At 30.0% G+C, this 21,772-nt stretch overlaps 1 protein-coding gene across 1 annotated transcript; it reads left to right on the top strand.

The window, feature by feature from the left end:
• The first annotated feature begins 10,702 nt into the window (after positions 1 to 10,702).
• Positions 10,703 to 21,362, top strand: LOC111030137 (paired box protein Pax-3-like). The gene is made up of 5 exons (XM_022309505.1): positions 10,703 to 10,795; positions 11,362 to 11,628; positions 12,620 to 12,731; positions 17,701 to 17,818; positions 20,727 to 21,362. The coding sequence occupies exons 1-5, from the start codon at positions 10,703 to 10,705 to the stop codon at positions 21,001 to 21,003; spliced, it is 867 nt and encodes a 288-aa protein (XP_022165197.1). The 3' UTR covers positions 21,004 to 21,362.
• The last annotated feature ends 410 nt before the right edge of the window (positions 21,363 to 21,772 follow it).

Raw genomic sequence — 21,772 nt, 5'->3', positions numbered from 1 at the left:
AACTAATAACATTGATTATTATTAAAGTGAATTTATATAATGCTATAACGTGCAGTCGTGTAATATGTAATGTAATGTAACATTCGAATCTCACTATAGCACGCGCGTGTATTAATAAAATGATCCGGTATACTACCTCCATAAAAATAACAAATTTATGAGCGTCATGAAACTATTGAAACTTGTTGATATCAATACGATAAACAAAATAATTGTAAAAACCAATTTTTTTATTAATTTTTGTTTAACCAGCTTTTCCTTCAATGCACAAAATAACACTGACGGGTAAAAGTTTGTGTTACAACTGTGATGGATACCGCTATAATGTTATTTTCGGGAATTTTCACAAAAATTTGGCACAGTCGTGCAAGTTCAAAACAAGATGACCGTCGCCCCACGTGTATGTGTACCTACCGACAATGGCCAACTCTTTTAATCACAAAACGTACACCACTATAATTTGGCAGTTATTAAATTGTTCAAAACGTGGCCTTGGTGTATTTTTACCGTCGTTTAATAATTGTTTTCCATAATAATATGACCTGCGATATTTTATCATTGGAGAATATCATACAGGTATACCTACAACGGCAGGTCGTAACATTGCTTCACATCATAAATACAACATAGGTACCCACATAATACATAATATTATGGTGGATATGTTATTATCTTCTAGAAATTAAAAATATATTTGAGTTGTCATTTTCACTTGCATAAAATAATTGGACAGCTGATGTTGCAATTAAATTGTATAATATGTAACGTAAACAGTAATTCGTTTTGCGTATATTTCGATTGTAAACTATTACTCTATTCAATGCTCAGAATAATTGAAGAACAGTTTTTAAGATTTATTCTCTTTTTGTTATAACAAAATTTACTGACCTGTAGGTACTACCCACCTGAACTTGAATTGCGAATTGAACGTGCACGAGTTTAAGTTGCTTCGGAATATAATTATTCAAAAAATATCGAACAGGAAATACTATATAATTATACACCAAGGATTGAAGTCCAAATTAAAATAATTAAATATTAAAGAATAAAAATATACATTTGAGCTACCGTGTCATTGCTTGTATAATTTCTGGTTTTTAATTTTTAATTTAAAAGCATATATGTTTTAATTTGTTATAAATCTATAGACTCTTATACGTTATTTTACAACATATTTTTATAATCAAATTAAAATATTTTACTTTTCACATTACAATAACATACTAATACAAATTAATAAATTAATATAATAATCGATGGAAGATTTGATATAGGTACCTACATATAAAGGTAGTATAGATATATAGGTGGTTATATTTTTTTGAGAATGGTGACAATTGTAATGGCTATATTTTTGAAAAATCCAGAAGACGATTGAGGGAATAAAAAATAAATAAATATAATTTTTACAAAAACCAAGGCTGCTTGGCCTGTTCGTATCATATATACTAAAATTCTTACCTAAAATTAGTGTAATTGTTTATTATTATTTTATGCATACAAAAATAAAATATTAGCCATTAGGTGTATATAGGTGGATATAAATATAAATATATGTATACTATAATATATTTATAAAGGTTTGATGTTCTTGCACTAATTGGGTTGAAGTTGTTTATATAATAGCCATAGTACCCATCAGCGATATGTATCGTCTCGATTACCAGCCAGCAGATAACCTGATCGTTGCAGGCTTTACATTTTATACAGAAATATGTATTAGCTCGGGTTCTAACTTTAATGGGTATCCCACACGCGCCAATTATGTTCAGGTGTTCAGAACTCGTCTCCCCGGTCTACGGCTAATCGAAAACGTTAACTCTCTCGATTTGTTACATGAAATATATCACGCCGTATATAAGTTTAACGGGGCAAAAATATTTTTTACCGGATCGAACAATAATTGTTATGGTATAAAGCACATATTATTTAATTCTAGGACCGTTGAATGCAACGGTATTCTTTGGTCCGGGTAGATTCCGTTATTTGGACCAATCTTATAAATATATCCGACCTGTTTGGGTCAAATTTTGGGCTCGACCATTTTTCTCCCCACACTTATTTTGAACGACTATCGCATCGCTTCCTCAAAATAATCATATGTTACGAAATAAAACACGAATTATATGATTTGTATTCTGATGTATTATAAGTATTTATAACGCTCTAATGTTAATAACATTATGGTAGGCGCTAAGTAGATAACTAATCGATCGATGATAATTTGTACAGTATTATACAGTTTTAGTAAGTTACCAATTATAATTATAATTCTAAATATTGTTATTATTACAACTATCGATCAATAAATAATGCTAAAAATATCTAAATATGTGAGAAAAATGGAAATATTGTGAAATACTTGTGTAAAAACATTAATTGTGTATACCGAAATCTTTGAAAACATGTAAAATAAAAAAAAAATTTATTAAATTGAACATCTGTGAAACACATTTATCACTTACTTAAATATTAATTTATCAAGTTCAATTGAAGGTTTGTAAATGTGTGCTATTAATAAAATATAATAGACGAATTAAGAAGCCTGCGTTTTTTTGTCAATAATTACCTATTTTTTCTAGACTAAATATATTACTTCAGTTTTTGGCGAAACAACTTACTGTACCTATGTTTTAGTCATTTCGTTTAATATCTAGTCAATAACTTTGCCATTGCCCAACCAAATTATTAGACTTTACAATACTGATAAATGACTATTAATTATTATATAGTCATTACTGAAAATAAGATAAGTAGTACTGACAAGGGCGTCCATAGGAAAATTCTCAATGGGGGGGGGGCATCATTTTAATTCATCAATCTATTATAATATATAATTTAATAATAAATAATAAATTATTAAATTATAATTTATAAATCTATTTTTTTTTAACATAGTTTTCACTTTTCTATTTTCAAGTCTAATCTCTACTCTCTAGTAAATAGTCATCATAAAATTAATATTATAAATTACAATACTTATAAAGGTTTAAATAATACCTTTATTTATAATAATATCTAATAAACATTATTTATTATTTTTATCATAAGATAATTTAGAATTTTTTTACCCTACAACAACACTAAGTAATGTCACACATTGAATAATATTATGTAGTAACTACCAGGTAGTGAGTACCAACAATGTGTATGTATAAAAATACCCATTCCACTTCCGTATTTTACACATAATTATAACGATATATAAATCTTTGATCAGAAACAAAATATTTTGGTGGTGTACCCACACAAACATATACATAGTGTATTTGTGGCAATACACAATATTTTAAGAATTGATAATTATCCATAGAAAAGAAACAAAAAAGTCTGTAGTTATTTATAGCTGATAACCTGATTTGCCAAACTAAATGAACCAATTTTTCATAAACAAATTCTAGATTTTCATGTGTTTAATTAAATTTTTAAATTCTATCTAAATAAATACATAGATTCTGATCTCAGTAAACAATTCTCCATGATTTTCGACATTTTCCATGAGGGTGACATGCTCCTCTCTTGCCTCTTCATATGGGTGCCTTTGGGTACTGATTGCCGACATTAACAGTAATACATGCATAAATAATATAATAAATTATAATTTCGTAATCCATTACCCCTCAATCGTACTTGTAAGTTAATTTGAATTTAATTAGTATTTAAATAAACTTAAGATAAACATTTTATTTTTTCTCAATACACCAATGAATTTGCCTACACCCTTAAAAATCGTCTTATTCATAAAAAAAATATTTCACTCGTATTGTATTGCACAAATGTATGCATCTAACTTCAAAAATGCACATAAATTCATGAAAATAATTTTTGGTTGAATGGTTGGTTTCTATTTTTTAAAAAAAGTTAAGCACTTGAGCAGCAAGTGTGCGTAAGTTAATAAAAAATAACAAACGCATAATTAATATATTATGTATTCTTCAGTTTGTTTATTAAAACATTAACCATGTTTATAATCGAACAACCATACGCCTATGTTATAAAAAATTTAGTGCTTTCTGTAAGTTATCGAAGACACACCTTAATAAAATAATAAATATATTTCATGTAACAAGATAATAAATAATATTATCAACCAAAAATAGAAGAACGTCGAATCAAAAATATTTGATATGATAAATATTAATATAATATATATAATTAATATTATTAATATTAAGTACGTTACCATAATGTAATTTAATTAATTTTGGAAATTAAAATACTCCATTGATTTATTTTAGGTACCTTATTTAAAGATTTTTTTACATATAGGTTAGGTTAGTAATATTATGAAGAATGATTTTTTTTAAACCAAAGAAATTAAAAGTGTATGCAAATCGCAAATGTATCATTGTTACATATACCTCGAAGCATTTATTGTACCAAAATTATATTATATTTTATAATGAGCTTGACGCATACAATTTTTTAATTAAAAGAAATAAAAAAAATTGTTTACCTTAAAATTTTACAATTAATTTGATTTATCCAACCATTTATATGAGTCATTTGGCGATAATACTACTTCAAAACTATAACGTGTCAATCATAATAATTTACAATTGCAGTATATATTAACTGCTGTCTATCGATTGAAAGGAATTTGTAATAATATGCTCTGAAAATTGACCATTTTATTTTCTGTTGCCTTTTACAGTTTTGTTATATAGTTCATAACAATATTAATGTCTTCTGACACAATTTTATTATAATGTTGACTTAATCTGACTTTTCGCGTTGATATAGATATTATTTAGAAACAATTTTAAAACTACTCTGAAATCCTGCAAATGTATTGCAAGTAGTTTGCGACATAACTTTAACTTAACTGGGGACTGGAAAATGTTGATTTTTCCGGAAATGATTCTGGTTCTTGAGAAAAATATTTAACTGTTTAGTTTCTGTTTAGTTCCTGCAATACTAAAACAAAAAATTGTAAGACACCGACTAAAGAATATAACCGTTCCGGATCAGTTAAAAATTTTAAATTGCATAATATAATTACCTATTCAACAGCTATTGGTTACTTACTATATATAAGTTATAAATAGGTATGAACTAGATTGGTACCTATATTTACAGTGAACATTATTCATAATAAATTATGAGAAATTTATTTGTTTTAGTACAGACAATGTATATAAGCATTCATAAAATATGTGTCCATAATAATGTAGAGAATTGTTATCATATTACACTAAACAGCAGCGTTATCAGTTATTTATGTGCAGCCACTAAAGACACTTGACATATTTTTAAAGGGACATTTTTTTCTTCTTATACTGATGATAGGTGTTACGATTATTATTAAACTCTATGAGAAATATTATGGTTGCAGTGCGTTATATATACTACGGCAAAATCAGTGTCTTTGAGCGGAACATTGCCGCTTGTACTCCCTGAAAATCTCACTGTAAAAAGGTGCAGAGGTGTGATATAAAATATTTCATAATATACCACTCAAATATTAAAAAATATCAAATAAAATATTCTTTAACTCTCGTATGTAAACGGTCTCCGACGAATCGTCCTACACACAAAAAAAAGAAGACTATTTTCTATTTAGCTGCTCACGGCTTCTTTAATAAGTACACGATTTTGAAAACGAAACAATCTATATTAAAATAATGCGGACTGGACGCGCAACAATTGAGAGGGAAGAAGACAAAACACCGTATTATATTATACTCGAACATCCAAACTTAAGATGTAGCCATATTATATGTTACACTTGCACTTGATATAATATGAAAAAAATAATTATTGTGTTTTTCTGCTCATTCCCATCGGGCTTTATTGGTAATCGTTGAACCTAACCTAAACGTATTTTTCTTCTATGACCTATTTGTTACCAGGGGTGGTGTACAATGAACGAATAACAGGGACCTAAAAAACCCTTATACCTATTAAACCTATGTGTATAAGTCATAAGTTATAACTCATAACCTACTTATCTCCCTACCTACAAGACAATTGAAAATAAATCATGTATTATTATAATATGCTTATATCTACAGAATGCAACAGTAGGAACTACCACAAACGGATGACTCAGTTAACCATGTAATTAATTTATCACACAGCTTAATATAACTGGTTTAAGCATGGTTGAAGCCGAGTTGAATATTTTAATGTGAACTAAAATAATAGGTAAATAATAAGTAATAATAAGTAAATAAATAAATTTAATAATAAGTACCTACTCGAAATAAAGAAAATATCAATATTTGTGTGACTAAATATTATTTTAATATAAACAGCTTCGACTTAATAGCTCCTCATATATAGGCGTCTACGCAAGTATGAAGGTTATTTACTGTATCGATATTTGAAATTATTTTAACAATAATATATATTTATTTAAATAATAATTTCTTGAAAAAATAGATTTTTTAAAAATAAACCTACTTGATGTAAAAATAAAAATATGAAAGATAGAATTTATTCATTATACATGATTGTCTTGATGATATTTTCGTTTGTTACAGATTTTTATTTTTTTTTTTAAATAAATATTGCTCAGATTAAGACTTTAGTATTGTAAACCTACTTCGTATTGCACTTAATTCAAACTTATACATAACACCAAACAGGAGAGCTGCAAACATTTTATACCTATAAATATTTACTATATAATATATTTTATTATATACCTATTGTCATAGTACTTACTCAATTTATTATTTTAGTTTTGCTAAATAACATTTTTATAATTGTTATTATGATACGCATAATAGTTATCATACTATTATTGGTGTATTGTTTTGGTCAGCCTTGGGCGTTCGTAGCAATATTATATTGTTGGTTGCTACAAAAAGGAACCAAACTTTAATTTCTTAAACTTTTTGGAAAAAAAATTATTGGGAAACCTAGGTTTCATTTCTTAGATTTATAAAATATGATACTTTAAATATACAGAATAATATTATTAAAACACTAAATTATTGACCTTTTCCGAGTTCTGACTGCAGATGATAGACAAAAGACAGTTTCGAAAAAAACAGGAGAATATATTCACCACTCAAAAGTACCAAGTAACTAAAAATGCTGTCAGAAATCACCAATATAATTGAACACCGAAGTATTTTTTCTATTACAAAACGCGTACAGATAAACGAAAAAAAGAAACTCACGACCGGGTAAAATAAATATATTTATACAACGACTAGTTGTTCCGGAGTGGGCACCGACGGTACTTCGGCGATGGCAGAACGTGCACGAAGGCGAGTTGTGCCGAGGGCCGTGGAGACTTTAATGCACGATGGGTGAGTGTTAGAGCTATGCTAGGAGTTGGAAGTCGCAGCATCGGCGAGCCAGCGGAAATTTGATTAGAGTTTCTTGGTATGGCGGCGCGAGACTTCCGGACGGCCACCGGACGTAGACTCGGCCGACGGGACTCCAGGGCAAAAATCACGGGAATATCAGGAGGTCCTCAGATGCTCTCCTCTTTTTGCACGGTGGTGGTTCCACAGGCCTCCGGTGGCCATCAATTCCGTGGCAATCACAGCTGTATTCCCTCGCCCAGTGCTTTTGTCTCCTCTGTCGACGCCGCTACAGTCGTCCTCAGTACCTGCCAATCGTCGAGCGCAAAACATCGCGCCGCTAGTCACCCGGCCGCTAATCGTGCAGTCGCTTGAGCGGCCGTTGTGGTCGGACCCAAACCGGTCGTCTAGATGATCGTCTCTGAGAACCAACGCGCCGGCGATCGCACTCTTCCGTCCGCGGGATGGGGCTTGGTGACGAGTATGGAGGTGACCTGCAGTAGCCATATTGAGTATAAACCAACCCACCTCGCCATCCCGTGTCAATCCCCTATATAAAGCTTTTTGTGTTTTGCCTGGTGTTTTTGTTTTTTTGTAGTTATTAGGTTAACTATTACCAGTCGACTCTAGGCATTTGGCATTTTTTTACGGCAATAGTTATAATTTTTTTTTGTTTTTTTCTAAATAAATTTGAATAGGCCATTTTTTGTTCAAATACTAACAATTTTTTTTTGAAAAACTACCACATCGTGTCAACAATAATTATTATACTAAATTGTATAAAAATTTTTTTTTTCAAAATTTACACTTTAAATCATAACATTATCAACACCCACGTTGTATATTTTCGGCTGTAAAATAAAAATACTGTTTCCAAACAAGATATTGTTTCTTTTTTTTTGTACCAAGAGTAGAAATATTTGTATTTGCATTCTTATGTGTAAAAATACACATTTATTTAATTTTGTAATGTAGGTCAATGTCATATTATGATCATATTTCTTAATTTATTATATAATAATAATTGATAAAAATATACCTAAACTAATTTTTAATTTTTGACAATGATCAGTCTAAATGACTAAATCTATAGTTTCTTTTTTCATACATTAAACTCATATTTATTTTTAAATCAATAATATAATAAATCAGAAATATAATCTTTTATTATTGACGAATTCAATTAATATTGCAGAAATTAATGAAATTCACCAATTTTAAATTATAAAATTTAATGTATAATCTTTATATTATAAGCTGTTTAATCATTTGTGAATCATATTATTATAGTATTTTTGCCCAACTCTGTACAATATTAAATTGTTATTTGACTAAAATACATATATAAACATATTATATAATATTATAATACCATGTACAAACAAACCGAGTTCGGTAAACACCGAGTTAAGTACAAATGTACAATACTTACATATTAAATTGCCAACAATACCTGCACTGCAATTTATTAGTCTCGAAAGGAAATCCGTATTGACGCGTGAAGGTTTTCGGTAAATTAAATTGCAGAAATGTAAAATATAATAAAACCATAACATGTGTACACAATTTATCACGAATTATACGACCAACCACACCGCAGAAGGATTATCTCTATTATTTTTGAACAACTGTCGGGGCGGTGTGTAAACATAAAATATAGCAATACATGCGTGTAACCGTCAACTTTATTTTTTTTTGTTTTCTTTTATCGTTTCTCGCACACACAAAGCGAAAATAAACATCGTTTGCTTAAGACTTGCACAATAATCATATATTATATAGCTGGTATTATTATACTGCTCGTACCTATACTATACTAACAGTACCGGCGAAAGTCGGACGTTTCCTGATTTTTTGATTTTTTTTCCCTTTCTAAAAAGGGATAATAGTAATGTTTTTATTTTTTTATTTCTTTCCAATAAATCGCGCTTTGTGTAGTATGTCTATTCTCGGTGCAGTCGCTCCGTCTGCGGTACAATGGAAATACTATTATATTAATATTTACCGGTGGGTGAAATCACCCATATATAGGTACTCCGCCGCTGCCGACTACCGCAGTAGTACACGGGTTTACGTCTCAGGTATATAGTATGTATACCTTGGTATATACCTATAGCGTATTACCCGCACTGTACTAAGCGACGCAGACATCGAATATAATAATATTCATTCATTGCTTGTATAATATGACACATATTATTATTATAGTCTATAGACGTTCTTCAATGAGCTGTGATCCGAGTGCACCGAGTATTGTACAAATAATAATAATAATAATATAATGTATAATATTCGCGTTGAATATGTAATATCATTCACGTGCATTATATTATACGAAACATCAACGGAGTCGAAAAGGACCACCGGCTGGCACGACGGACGTCTATAATAGTAATAATAATAATAATGTGTTACACCATTACCCGTATTATACATATACGCGTACCGTGTACCTATATATATTATGTAGGTGCAACCTGTTGGCGAGCGGTCGAATTCACACGGTCCGATCCGCCGCCGCCGTCCTCCCCCTCGCAATAATATGTACACGGCCGGGCGTCGGTAGTCGAGAATAATGAAACATCGCGTACAGCATAGATACACTATGCTCGTTGTTTGTTCCGATTTATCTTTCGTCTTCCTGGTGACGATAATGCAAAAAAACTAAGATTTACGAAAAAAAAAAATAATAATAATAATACGCGCGGTTCGTGTGTACGCGCATGATAAATAGGTTTTCTCGCGGATATGTTTACTTAAGGGCTTACGACATACCCTGCAAGTATAATAATATTATTTATAATAAATCGTGTAACGGAGATAAATATTTGCACATACCGTGCGTCCGGATCATAATATTTAGACGTATTCAATGCCCGTTCGATGTCCGCATGCTGTAGGCAAATACGCATATATAGGTGTATGATGTGCGTGCATCATATTATTATTATATTGTTGTATTGATGTGTATGATATACTGTAATATATTATGTGTATAGCTGGAAAATGGAAAAGAGTCAACAATATTTTATTAAAAACTTACTTTAATATTACATGATATACGTCTCGACGTGGAAAGAACATAACCATTAATTCATATGAATGTGCATACCTATGATAATAATACGGCCATTTAAATAAATTAAAAAACTTTTTTATTTTTTTAAATTGATTTGATCAATATTTTTGGTGTCTCGGTGTTTTTTTTTTTATTAAGAATAAGGCTTCGACATCAGAGGTCATCATTAGCCTGAAAAGGTTTACAATGGTAGATTAAAGATTAGAAATATTGAAAAAGTCTTATGTACATAGTAACATGAGAATTAAACAAAATAAGTAGATAAATAAAATAAAATAGTAATGTTAAATAAATAGGTAAAACAGTAGTATTTGCAGATTTTTATAATAGGTTGGATACTTTGATGGCATTAAAAAAGTTGAAGATGGCATCGGTGTTGGTTTCCCCAAGTGCTTCTTCGATGTTGGAGGGGAAGTTTAAGATGCTTCGTTCATTGTTGTACTTGGTGCAGCTGAGTGTGAGATGTTCAATTGTCAGTGGTAGGTTACATTGATGGCAGGTTGGATGTTCTTCATGGTTGAAAAGGATGTCTCGGTGTTGTTTAATTGAAATACAAATATTAAAGAATATATTTTATAACGCTTGAATCTTCTTTATAAAATTTCCCACATAAACTTCTTAACCAAATATTATCATGCATGATGTACCCTTTATGAAGTATTTTATAAGAAAATTGTATAATTGTATGACTAAAATGTTTATCATTAGTAGGTACCTTAATATAATATACACACAGTTATTTCAGTTTACGAAGTGACTAATAAAAATAATTTAATATTAAAGTTATAGTTATTCCTGTTTATTCGGTTTATACCCGTGGTCATAATGCTCACAGTTGCGGTGACAGTGTGACACATATTGTATTTTGCATTTTTGCCTTGTGTATAAATTATAAATAGGAATACATTAATAATATAATATTGTGTACGTTTGTGTATCATTGATGATGTTCTTCATTGACCACGCAACAATACTTAATAAAATAGGAGGAAATATATTATTGAGTATATTTTATATATGTAGATACTTATACCGGACTTTAGGCGCTTACTATTTAATAACAATAAATTAAACACGCTGGTTGATCGTCTTACAGGAAGAACTGGAGACGTGGATGTGCCGTCGGAACCGGGAATAGTCATATCCAGAAAACAGAGAAGAGGAAGGACCGCTTTTACGGCCCAACAACTAGAAGGTTTGGAAAGGTCGTTTTTGGCTTGCCAGTATCCGGACATAGCAGCCCGGGAAACCCTCGCCGCAAAATTCGGACTTCCGGAACCTCGAGTTCAAGTAATAAATAGATATCCTTTATTCTTATACACTTATATATAGTTATATTATATACTCCATAAAATTGTATAGAACAACAGTAATAATATATGCACATCATTGTCTATCACTAATATGAGTGCAGGTCTTTAACAGTTGGGGCAGATAAATTTATAATAATTAAATATTTATAATATATCAGAACACCCCCAGTTGGTCCCATATAAGTCCGACTATAACGTGGTCTACTTGCTGTACATAGTTACAATTAAAATTAAATATATATTTTATTCAATGTATATGAAACAAATATTATGATATAAATATAATACAAATAATACTAAATAAAAATAATTTAAAAAAAACATTTGTGGGTTCTTACTTATCAGTTATCAACTTTCTTTTTGTGTGTCAAAAAATAAATCTAATACTTACTAAAATGGGTCAAATGTTCAATAACTAATGACGAATGCGGTTTAAGACCACTTCGAATGTATATTATAATAATGTGTCTTACTCGGGCCAGTTGTACATAAACGATAAAGCGATTGTTAAATAGGCACGTAACGTCATGTCAGTTCTATCGTAAAAATTTTATATTGGGACAGTTAAAAAATACATAATATAAAATCGTCACCCGATCGCTACATATTTTATACAGCTGAACATAATATTTTGTACACAACGTGACTTTTATAGCCAGAGAGTGAACATAGAGTTTATATGAACTATAATTTTCCAGATTTTTGTTAGAAAAGGTGTTATACATACCTACTCAGATTATATTATATTAAATACTTGTACGTGTGATGGTTCGTTTATAACGTAATAATATGACGTAATCACTTATACGTATGAATGATTGACGTTAATATCGAAAATACTGAGCGTAACTATATTGTTATTGCTTCGGTTGGATAATCAAATTTTAACTATTTTATTTCGAATTCACTAAAAATTATAAACGTCTTCTGTTCTCGGAATATTAAAAAGACCTTTAAATTTGTTTAAGGTGTGGTTCAGCAATCGGAGAGCGAGGTGGAGGAAACAGAATAGTTCCAACGTACAGCACAACATAATCAGCAGCAATTTTTCTGAGAACCTAAACACACCTTCCTACACTGGTAATTTCGATATTACATTACAGTTTTACAATTTGCATATATGTTTTGAACACCGACGACGTCTAATAAATTAAAAAAAATAGATATCGCTGTAGAATGTATTAACTCTTGGATCATTAAGAAAGGTAGGTACGATGACGTTGTCTAGATGATGGCAGATTACCTACTGAAATGTCATGCAGGTACCTACCGTTCGTCTTTCGAACAATGATTTATTAATGATAGGTACTTTTATTGTTTTGGTGTGAGAATAAATTCTAACACTTAATGTAGACATTTCAAAAACATTATTTTATATGGCATCATTATGTGTTTTTTTATAAACTTTTTTAATTTGAAGACATTTCCTAGATTTATATTTGCTGTATATAATATTATTGGTGAAATTAGGTACTTCTGGAAATTAGCATATTTTTATGCTGTATAGTTTAATGCGATATAGTGATATATAAAATTGCTTCCATTACATAGAGTTTAAAGTTAAAATTGTGTTTTGCATAATATTTGAAACTTTTTCACCGAAAAGTGTTAATAATACGCTCACATATATTTGCTATAAACGCTTAAATTGTTAATAAGAGTATTCTTGAATAATAATTCGATTGTTTTGAATAAGCAGTATTTAAAAAAAATTACTAATTCTAAATTCATAACATAATATATGCCTATTATTTTGGTGGGAAAAATCTTGTGAGTACATTTTAATAACTTATCATACAACTTATTACTATAAATGTAAATAAATGTGGGCTTATAATGTAGAGCATTTGAAAATCCTTATTTAATAATTTGTAGACATCCAAGTTTCTTCATCTCCTACGGTTAAATATCTCGGACTAATACTCGACCGCCGTCTGACCTGGGCACACCATATTAATAATAAAAGACCGCAACTAAATTCTAGGCTGTGCAGTGTGCATGCTTAAAACACTCCTTGTCTTAAATACACCATCTTAAACATTAAACTGCTCATGTACAAATCCGTATTAAACCCGATATACGCACCTATATGGTCTTCAACTGTGAGGCAATGTCAAAATATCCAATCATAAAAAAATACCGACGTCAAAAATATTAAGGTACTTTAAGAAAAATTACTATCCTCCATACATATCAAATCACATACTGCACACTGATCTCCACCAAAAAATCGAATGAAATTCCTGGTAATCATCCACGTCACTTAAAAAGGAAATGGCAGAGACGGCTCATCAGGGGAGATAAGGGAGGCTCAGTCCCACTTAACTATTGTAAAGAAAAAGGAGGTATATGTAGTATGTACTATAATTATAGTTATTTCCTATCGACTTTAAGAATATTATAGTCAATAATATAATATACATTTTAAAATACAAAAGCTTTTTATTATTATAATAACAAAACAAATTCATTTTGTCTTGTATAATACATCATAGTACATAAAACATCACTGTTATCAAAAATCACGGAGAAGATGTTCGTGAAACGATAGAACTATCTCTACGAAAGCCGAAGAGTGCCGAGAGGCTAGTAATATTTAGCCTCAGACGAGTTTGACGGCCGTACAATTGTAAAATATAGGTATCATGATAGAGGATAAAGTCGAAATTTTATTATGAAATGAGGCTGCTTCACGCCTGGGAAATGATGCAGAGACCTCTTAATAAATTAAAATAATTAGTTTAATAAACTATTAAAAAAAAAAAACAACAGGAAGTGTCACTACGAGTGGCTTCTTCTAGCAATTATTTCAACCCCACTGTAAATTGTATACTTCTTTTAGAAAATAAAAAAATAAAAAAAATAATTTTTAGTACATCAACACAGTTGAGACCAATTTTTCCGACCAGAACACGAGTTTAATTATTCATTTGCGTACTATTTAAAAAGCACTTTCATTGTTTTATTACGTAAATATACCTATACACATATTTACATGATTTGTAGGGCATGAAATACCCCTAATGTTTTTGCTAATTATTGAACCTAAATTTTTAAAGTACAGGTATATAATTGTTAGTTATTGTAAATATTGATGCAAATACAACAGTATACATGATTATATTAATATATCAATCATATAGGTACTGTGGATGTAGCCCTATATATAGTAGGCACCTACACATTTATCGTTTTATTTATTTAATATGGTTGATACTTTTTATTTTAAAATGATATACTTTTATGATAATTTTTTATTTGCTTTTGTTGAATATTGTAACAAAATCAATATTCGAATATTTTTATTTTTAACTTTTAACCTATGAATTATAAGCATATTTAATTTTAAAAAAAAATATTTTTTCATGTCGATTAAATTATGAATACATTAACGTATATAAGTATGTTCGTGTATATTGCTTCAAACCAAATTATGAAATACATCAATGCATCATTTACTAAACCAAATTTTTAACATTTTGTGAGGTCATCTAATTTACAGGGGATTAAATATTGCTTTCTGTCAATATTTAATAATATTGATTTATTGACTTCCAATGTATGTCACTCGATCAGTTCGTAATATATGTACCTATTATAATATAATTATCAACCACCCATAAGTAGCCGGCAGCCGCAGGTATTTCCGTATAGGTAAAATATTATTGTATTTCACTATTGATTTTATGATAACATTGTTATTTACATACTGATTACTTACTATCTTCAAAGTATGTTTTAATTGGATTTTAATAATCATCGTTTATCCAAACCAAAACATACTACTAAGTACTAAGTAGGTATGTTTAATAAATATTAATTATTTTTTCTTTTTACTAGAAATTCACGTATCATAATATTATTGAACATTTGATACCTATAAGACACGTTCAAAATTATTAATTTTTATGAATACATAGACAATCGGTATTTATGATTTTGTGTTTTGACATAATATTTTTCCCTTACTAGTTACCAGCACATAATGTTAAATATTAAAGCAATATTGTTGCAGAACTAGATTTACTGTTGAGTCATAAGTCTAAAATTAAAAATATATAAAAAATGGTATTCCCTGGAGAGAATTTTAGTATAAAAAAAACCGTTAAGAACAGTATTATCTTCGAGAAAATTTAGTAAATGCAATCTGAAAAAAATTGTCCCCGTAAAATATATTTCAATGTAATATATTTATATACAGCTGATACAGTGATACCTGGTGGTTGGTATACATATAGCTAACCTATAAGTACATAAAAATAAAATATTTATATTTACCTGCAAGTGTGTAGGTACCTAGGGAGTGGTCGAAGTGGGGGGGGGGGATACGGAGGGATGACATCCCTCTACTTTTTTGTATTTACATTTTTCATCCCTCTACTTATTTTGTCTGGAATAACGCATTCCTCCTAAGACTTGTGTTTTAAAATGAAATAATTATTACGATTTTTATATTTATACCTATGTATAAGAAAACTTTTTATTTTTCGTATAGGTAGTTTCGTAGGGTTTCGTATGGTAGCGCCTTTTATAATAATAATAATAAATACTAATATATTTTGTTATATTACATATTATATTGTTAGTATTAATTACAATTTACAAATTTAACTATATAATCTAAAATGTCCACAGAAAAATATTATAAACAAAATGTGAACTATAAAAAAAAATACTATACAAGGTATGAAGAATGTTATGATGATATCAGGAAATCTGAATTGTAAGGCATCCCTCCACTTATCTTGAGCCATTTCGACCACTGTACTTAGGTACTCATTATGTAGAGTAACATGCCATTAAAATTTAACAATACCATTATAGTACCATAATATATAGTATATAGTACCATTATATTGTTCAATTTTATTATACAGTAGAGCCTCGATAGTCCGGACGAATAATACTCAGACTGAGCATCGTCCGGATTATCGATTTTCCGGATTACCGGAGGTTTTTCAAAATTACCTACTCAAATGACTAAGATTTAACTTTAATTTCACCATCTTTATATTTATTGACTATCGGGTATCGCTTTATTATGTACCTATGTACATATGTGTGTATGTATTAGTCTTTACTAGGAACAGTAGGTAATAAAAATGACGAAATTGTATTTGTCGATAACAATATCTTATAGATTAATTGGGTTGCGGGAATTCTCGTAAAATCTATTTACGAACAAATGGAATTTTGTCGTCCAGATTACCGCGTTCACCGGATTAACGGGGGTCCGGACTATCGAGGCTCTACTGTAATCATAATATTATTCTTACATTAGGTACAATAGGTATACCACACAACATAATATAACTTCATTATACATTTGTTTTTACGATGTATTTCAGCCTGCACTTTAAAATGATACATTTCGTAAAATTATCTACACGTAAGGATTAGGATAATGTAATACCTAACTAGTATTGATAATTTATTAAATACAATTTGATTGTAGGTATGTCAAAAAGTAGTTTAATTAGTAATCTCTAGTAGTATGATTTTTAATTACAAAATTCTAATATTAACTCGTTTAATTCATAGGTTTAAGTATAATGACAAATCCAACTTCCTTATATTAAATTCAGTTCATACATTTTAAATAAAGAATATAAAATAATATTATAGTCCTCATAGTCTTTAATCACCGGCTTATCATCATAGTGTATTTTTATACTACACTGATTTGCATGTATCGTATTTTTTAACTCGTAGTCTTCTACCCTCTAGTGGGCAAAATAATAATATTATAAATAATAATAACATTAAGTTAGGGATGTAGGTTGTAGTTACTGACTATTTTTTTTTAATACAAACTTCATCGTGTACTTACAACGCAACCTGGTGATGTTCTATGTCAGTTCGTGTCTGCGATTTTTAGGCGTACAGATAGCGCCACGCGGTGCGATTTTGGTGGATTTCGTGACTCGATTAATTGACTCGACGTCCCAAAACGGCAAAACAAAACCATTATAATCAAAATATATTATTATACGTTTGTCGATTTAAGCGATGAACTGTTTAATTTTGACGATTATTTTTTGTTTTCCAGGCACAGCCGATTGGAGACTTCAACCTGGCGTTCAGTACAACGGTTATTATGACGGGTCTGCGTGGGATGAATACCAGCAAACCGCAAGGACCAACGCTGCTCACCAGTACGGAGACATGTTAGAAAATTTTTATAACTACTATCAAAACCCTTACTAGAGAATTTTTCAAAAATATGCTGTGTTTATACATTTTTCATCAAATTTGAAAACAATTATGTGATACCATGATAATAAAAAATTATTATAATGACATATTCTCTAAAACCATTGATGGAGCAAACATTTCAATTACTAAACATAATATACGCAGATGATATTATTATAATAAATGCTCTGATAGTCTGATACCATGCTGTTTAAAACGAAATTGAATGGGCGTATGCTATTGTTTTTCCATGTTAGAAATTTATAATTTATATAACTCAATGCATAGGTATTTTATGAATTAAAAGCTTAATTGAATTATGATCGCAATGTGTTTTGGTTTTAATATATTTCAATATAATGTTCGTAATTCTCAAAATAAATTAATATTGTCACTGTTTTATCTAAGTAAAAGTATCTATTATAAACGTATACATTATTTTATGGTAGATGCATATTTTCGTTAAGATTTTAAAATAATTTCAAGATAGGCGGTTGGGTGGTTTAAAAAAAATATTATTGAATGTTTGCAATACTATTATAAAGGTAAGGGATTGTGTGGAAGGTAACTACATATAGAGTAATAATTGTGTAACATAACATTTAAGTTTAAGTATAAAGCTGTACTTGAAGTTTGTTTTTGACAGTGCTCGAGGACAATATGTAAGTATACTATGGCCATACTTTCCCCGGGTCTTATACGAACACTAATAACAACGATTATCCGCCTAGGTCACACGTTTAATATTATATGTGTGCTTAAAATCGTATGTCGAGTTCTGCGGATGACACTGCCGCACACAGCGGGTGTGAGTAAGAGGCCACAAACCCTCCCACCTCACCACCTCAGAAATATCTCGAATGAAAACGTATTTCCATAAAATGCTGCTATTCTCTTGTTGTTTCAGTAGTAACTGAATTTTGAGAAAATTATGATTATCAAAACTTCGTTAAAAAAAAAAATCCAATGTGTGCTAAGGTGACTCGTCGAGGGCGTAACTGACGTACAGTGTTCTAATAATGTTCCCCATGAACACTATTATGAGTTATGATTCTTGTTACGATAGAGTGACGTTCGGAAAATTATGTGCAGTGAAAAATCGGTAAATTATAATAGTCGAAATAAAAACTCACAAAGACAAAGTTCATAAACTATTAAAGCATAATAAAAAAATGTTTTGATAAAACCTTGATTAAACATTTGTTTATTTTAATAGACGATAGTTGTAGTACTAATTTATATCACTAAATGTGTAAAATAACTAAGTTTAAAATAATAATTTATCAATGTCAGTTCCCTCTATACAACGTATCAGTCATCATAATGTAAAACCTTTTATCCTGATCGTATATAGGTTATCACAACATTCATCTACATTCATAGGTCAGGTTATGAGGATTGCATTTGATCATGTTTTATACGATAATAGTTTAAGAAAACTGTTAGGGCAAGTAAATGAAAATGTGTGTGATTAGTCGTTATTCATAATCTGGAAATGGTATGGATGAATAATTCATTTTCAATCATCATATTTTTGCTGGATAAGTTATGACGTTGTGTCATTAAAAAAGGTTATTAGTGAAAAATAGTTTCACTTGGCCATACTTGAAAATAATCTTATTTAATTAAAAATTGTGAAATAATAAATAACATTGAAAACACATAGAAAACTCGTTAATATGAATCCAAAATTAAAATTTTTCAAATCAAAATAACATACATACAGAGAATATGGTATTATAGTATAAACACTTCCTTTTTGTTTCGATGACTGCAATAGTTATTCTCTTCGTTTTTACTTATTTCGATCTACGAACTGCATACGAGTGCATAAACCTGAATGATTTTTGAATCGCAAAAACTTTTCAGGCGGGTGGGAAGGAGTAGGTGCAGCAGAAATTACCTGTATAGTATATTATACTGAGTGATTTACCAAACATGCTGATTATTTTTTTCTCGACTAATACAATGATTCAAATTCCGAATTGACTCCTAATTTTTTGATGAACTTACATGCGGGCGATGTTTTCAAATACCATTTGGATTTTTAATACTAAGAGAGTCCTGTTGCGAAGCTGATTTCTTTTTTTCACACAAGAATCACCCTTTTTTTGGTAAATTATTATAACGCAATGTATTTTTTGAAAATGTCGATGTATCTAATTCTAAATTCTATCTAGTAGTTTTTGAGTTACTTAACTTTGTACAGCATTAGGATAATATATAGCCGTATATGTATATTATTGTGGGTTTGAACGATATAGGTGCTATATACATATTTACTACAAAGTAAATAGTGATTAGAAAACTTGAGTGATTATATAAGTCCTCATCAACATTTTATAACTTGTAAAAAATATCCTAGTGATACGCTCTGCACCTAATATGACATTTTGTTTCATATTTTTGTAAAACTTTATTTATAAAAACTATCATCCTCAATATTCTGTTCATATTATTAATGACTCAGAAACTAGGTACTAGTTCCAATTTTGATTTAGATGCATCAACATTTTCAAAAAAACCGTCAAATTAATAATGTACAGTGAAGAAGGTCATTTCTGATTTGAAAAAAAATTGTTCAGTCTCAGGGCACTCCGTAGTGAATGATGTAAAATAAGTCGTATAAGTTTACTTAAAAATTTGAAAATTCGGAATTTGAATAAACTCGTTATAAAGTGAGAAAAAAAGGTCGGCGAGAGTGCTCGAGGTGAATCACCCTGTATATAAATACGCGAGTAGTCGATATAAATACAATTAATATGGCTAAATCGATATCGAAATAATTATTTATTACGGTGTTTTTGAAATACGTTCGACGTGTTGGTGTTTTCTGATGGTTTTGCTCCGAACGTGTATTATAATGTTATTATTATATAGATTCCACCCGGCAGCCGCCGCTGTGGCTTACGGCGCTCACAACGAATTTGCGGCTAACCCGACCAAACTACGTATGCCGCCCACCCTGCCACCGCCTCTACCGCCGACACAGCCGCCAACCGCCACCGCCGCCGCCGCAACTTCCGCCGCCTCCATGGGATACCATCAGCCGCCGACCGCGGTCAGTCGCTGGACGGAATTCGGCAAACCCACCACCGCCTCCACGTCCGCAGTCGACTTTCCGGTGGCGTCTTATTTCAACAACAATTTATTATGATATTGTTAAACTTAACTGTAATAATAATTATAATAATAATAATAATTGTACCTGTGTATCATATTATAGTCGTACATCGCTACTATATAATAATATTACAGCGATCGACGTTACCACACGTCCTTGTACCGCGCCGACAGCTTAATATTAATAACCGTTTATTAGTTGCCCGCGAAAATCCACCCGCGTATAATATTGTTGTTTATTATATTAATTATTTACTCGGAACAACTCAGCGAGCACTCTTCCCGATTTTTCCTAAAATCATAGTTGTGTGCAAATTTTGATTTTTCGAGTATTAAGTACCCCCCACCTGCCTATAATATCAGTAAAAATAAAAATTAGTACTCAATAAAGACCCTATCATCAATTATCTCTATTTTAGATACTATTTTAGTAGTGTCGTGTGACGAGACACATAACAACCACCCTTTTTCACTTTAAATAATTACGAACCAGATGAATCATTTGAAAAATGTTGATGTATCTAAATGAAAATTTGAACGAGTAGTACTCAGTGTACCCACTATGGATAGTATTATTGTTCTATATGACCTAGATTTTGAAAATAAACAGAAGCTACAATGATTGGAAAACAATATTATAAAGTTATAAAAATATATGGTTTTTATAATTTGTAATATAGTTTTTATTTTAGTAGTTATTTTTATTTATTTAATAAGTATAATATAATTTTTTTTATTTGCTGTAAATCTATATTATCATTAAAAATTATTATATTTTTTATAATATACATTTTAATAACATA

The sequence above is a fragment of the Myzus persicae genome, unplaced genomic scaffold (genome assembly GCF_001856785.1).
Source record: "Myzus persicae strain clone G006 unplaced genomic scaffold, MPER_G0061.0, whole genome shotgun sequence".
NCBI classification, from domain to species: Eukaryota; Metazoa; Arthropoda; class Insecta; order Hemiptera; family Aphididae; genus Myzus; species Myzus persicae.
This window is presented reverse-complemented; position numbering and strand designations above follow the sequence as displayed.

Excerpts from the sequence above, each read along its gene's own strand:
- LOC111030137 (XM_022309505.1), top strand. The coding sequence starts at position 10,703 with ATGGCATCGGTGTTGGTTTCCCCAAGTGCTTCTTCGATGTTGGAGGGG. Across the intron at positions 11,629-12,619 it reads TTCCGGAACCTCGAGTTCAA|GTGTGGTTCAGCAATCGGAG; the intron begins GTAATAAATAGA and ends AATTTGTTTAAG. Across the intron at positions 12,732-17,700 it reads AAACACACCTTCCTACACTG|GCACAGCCGATTGGAGACTT; the intron begins GTAATTTCGATA and ends TTTGTTTTCCAG.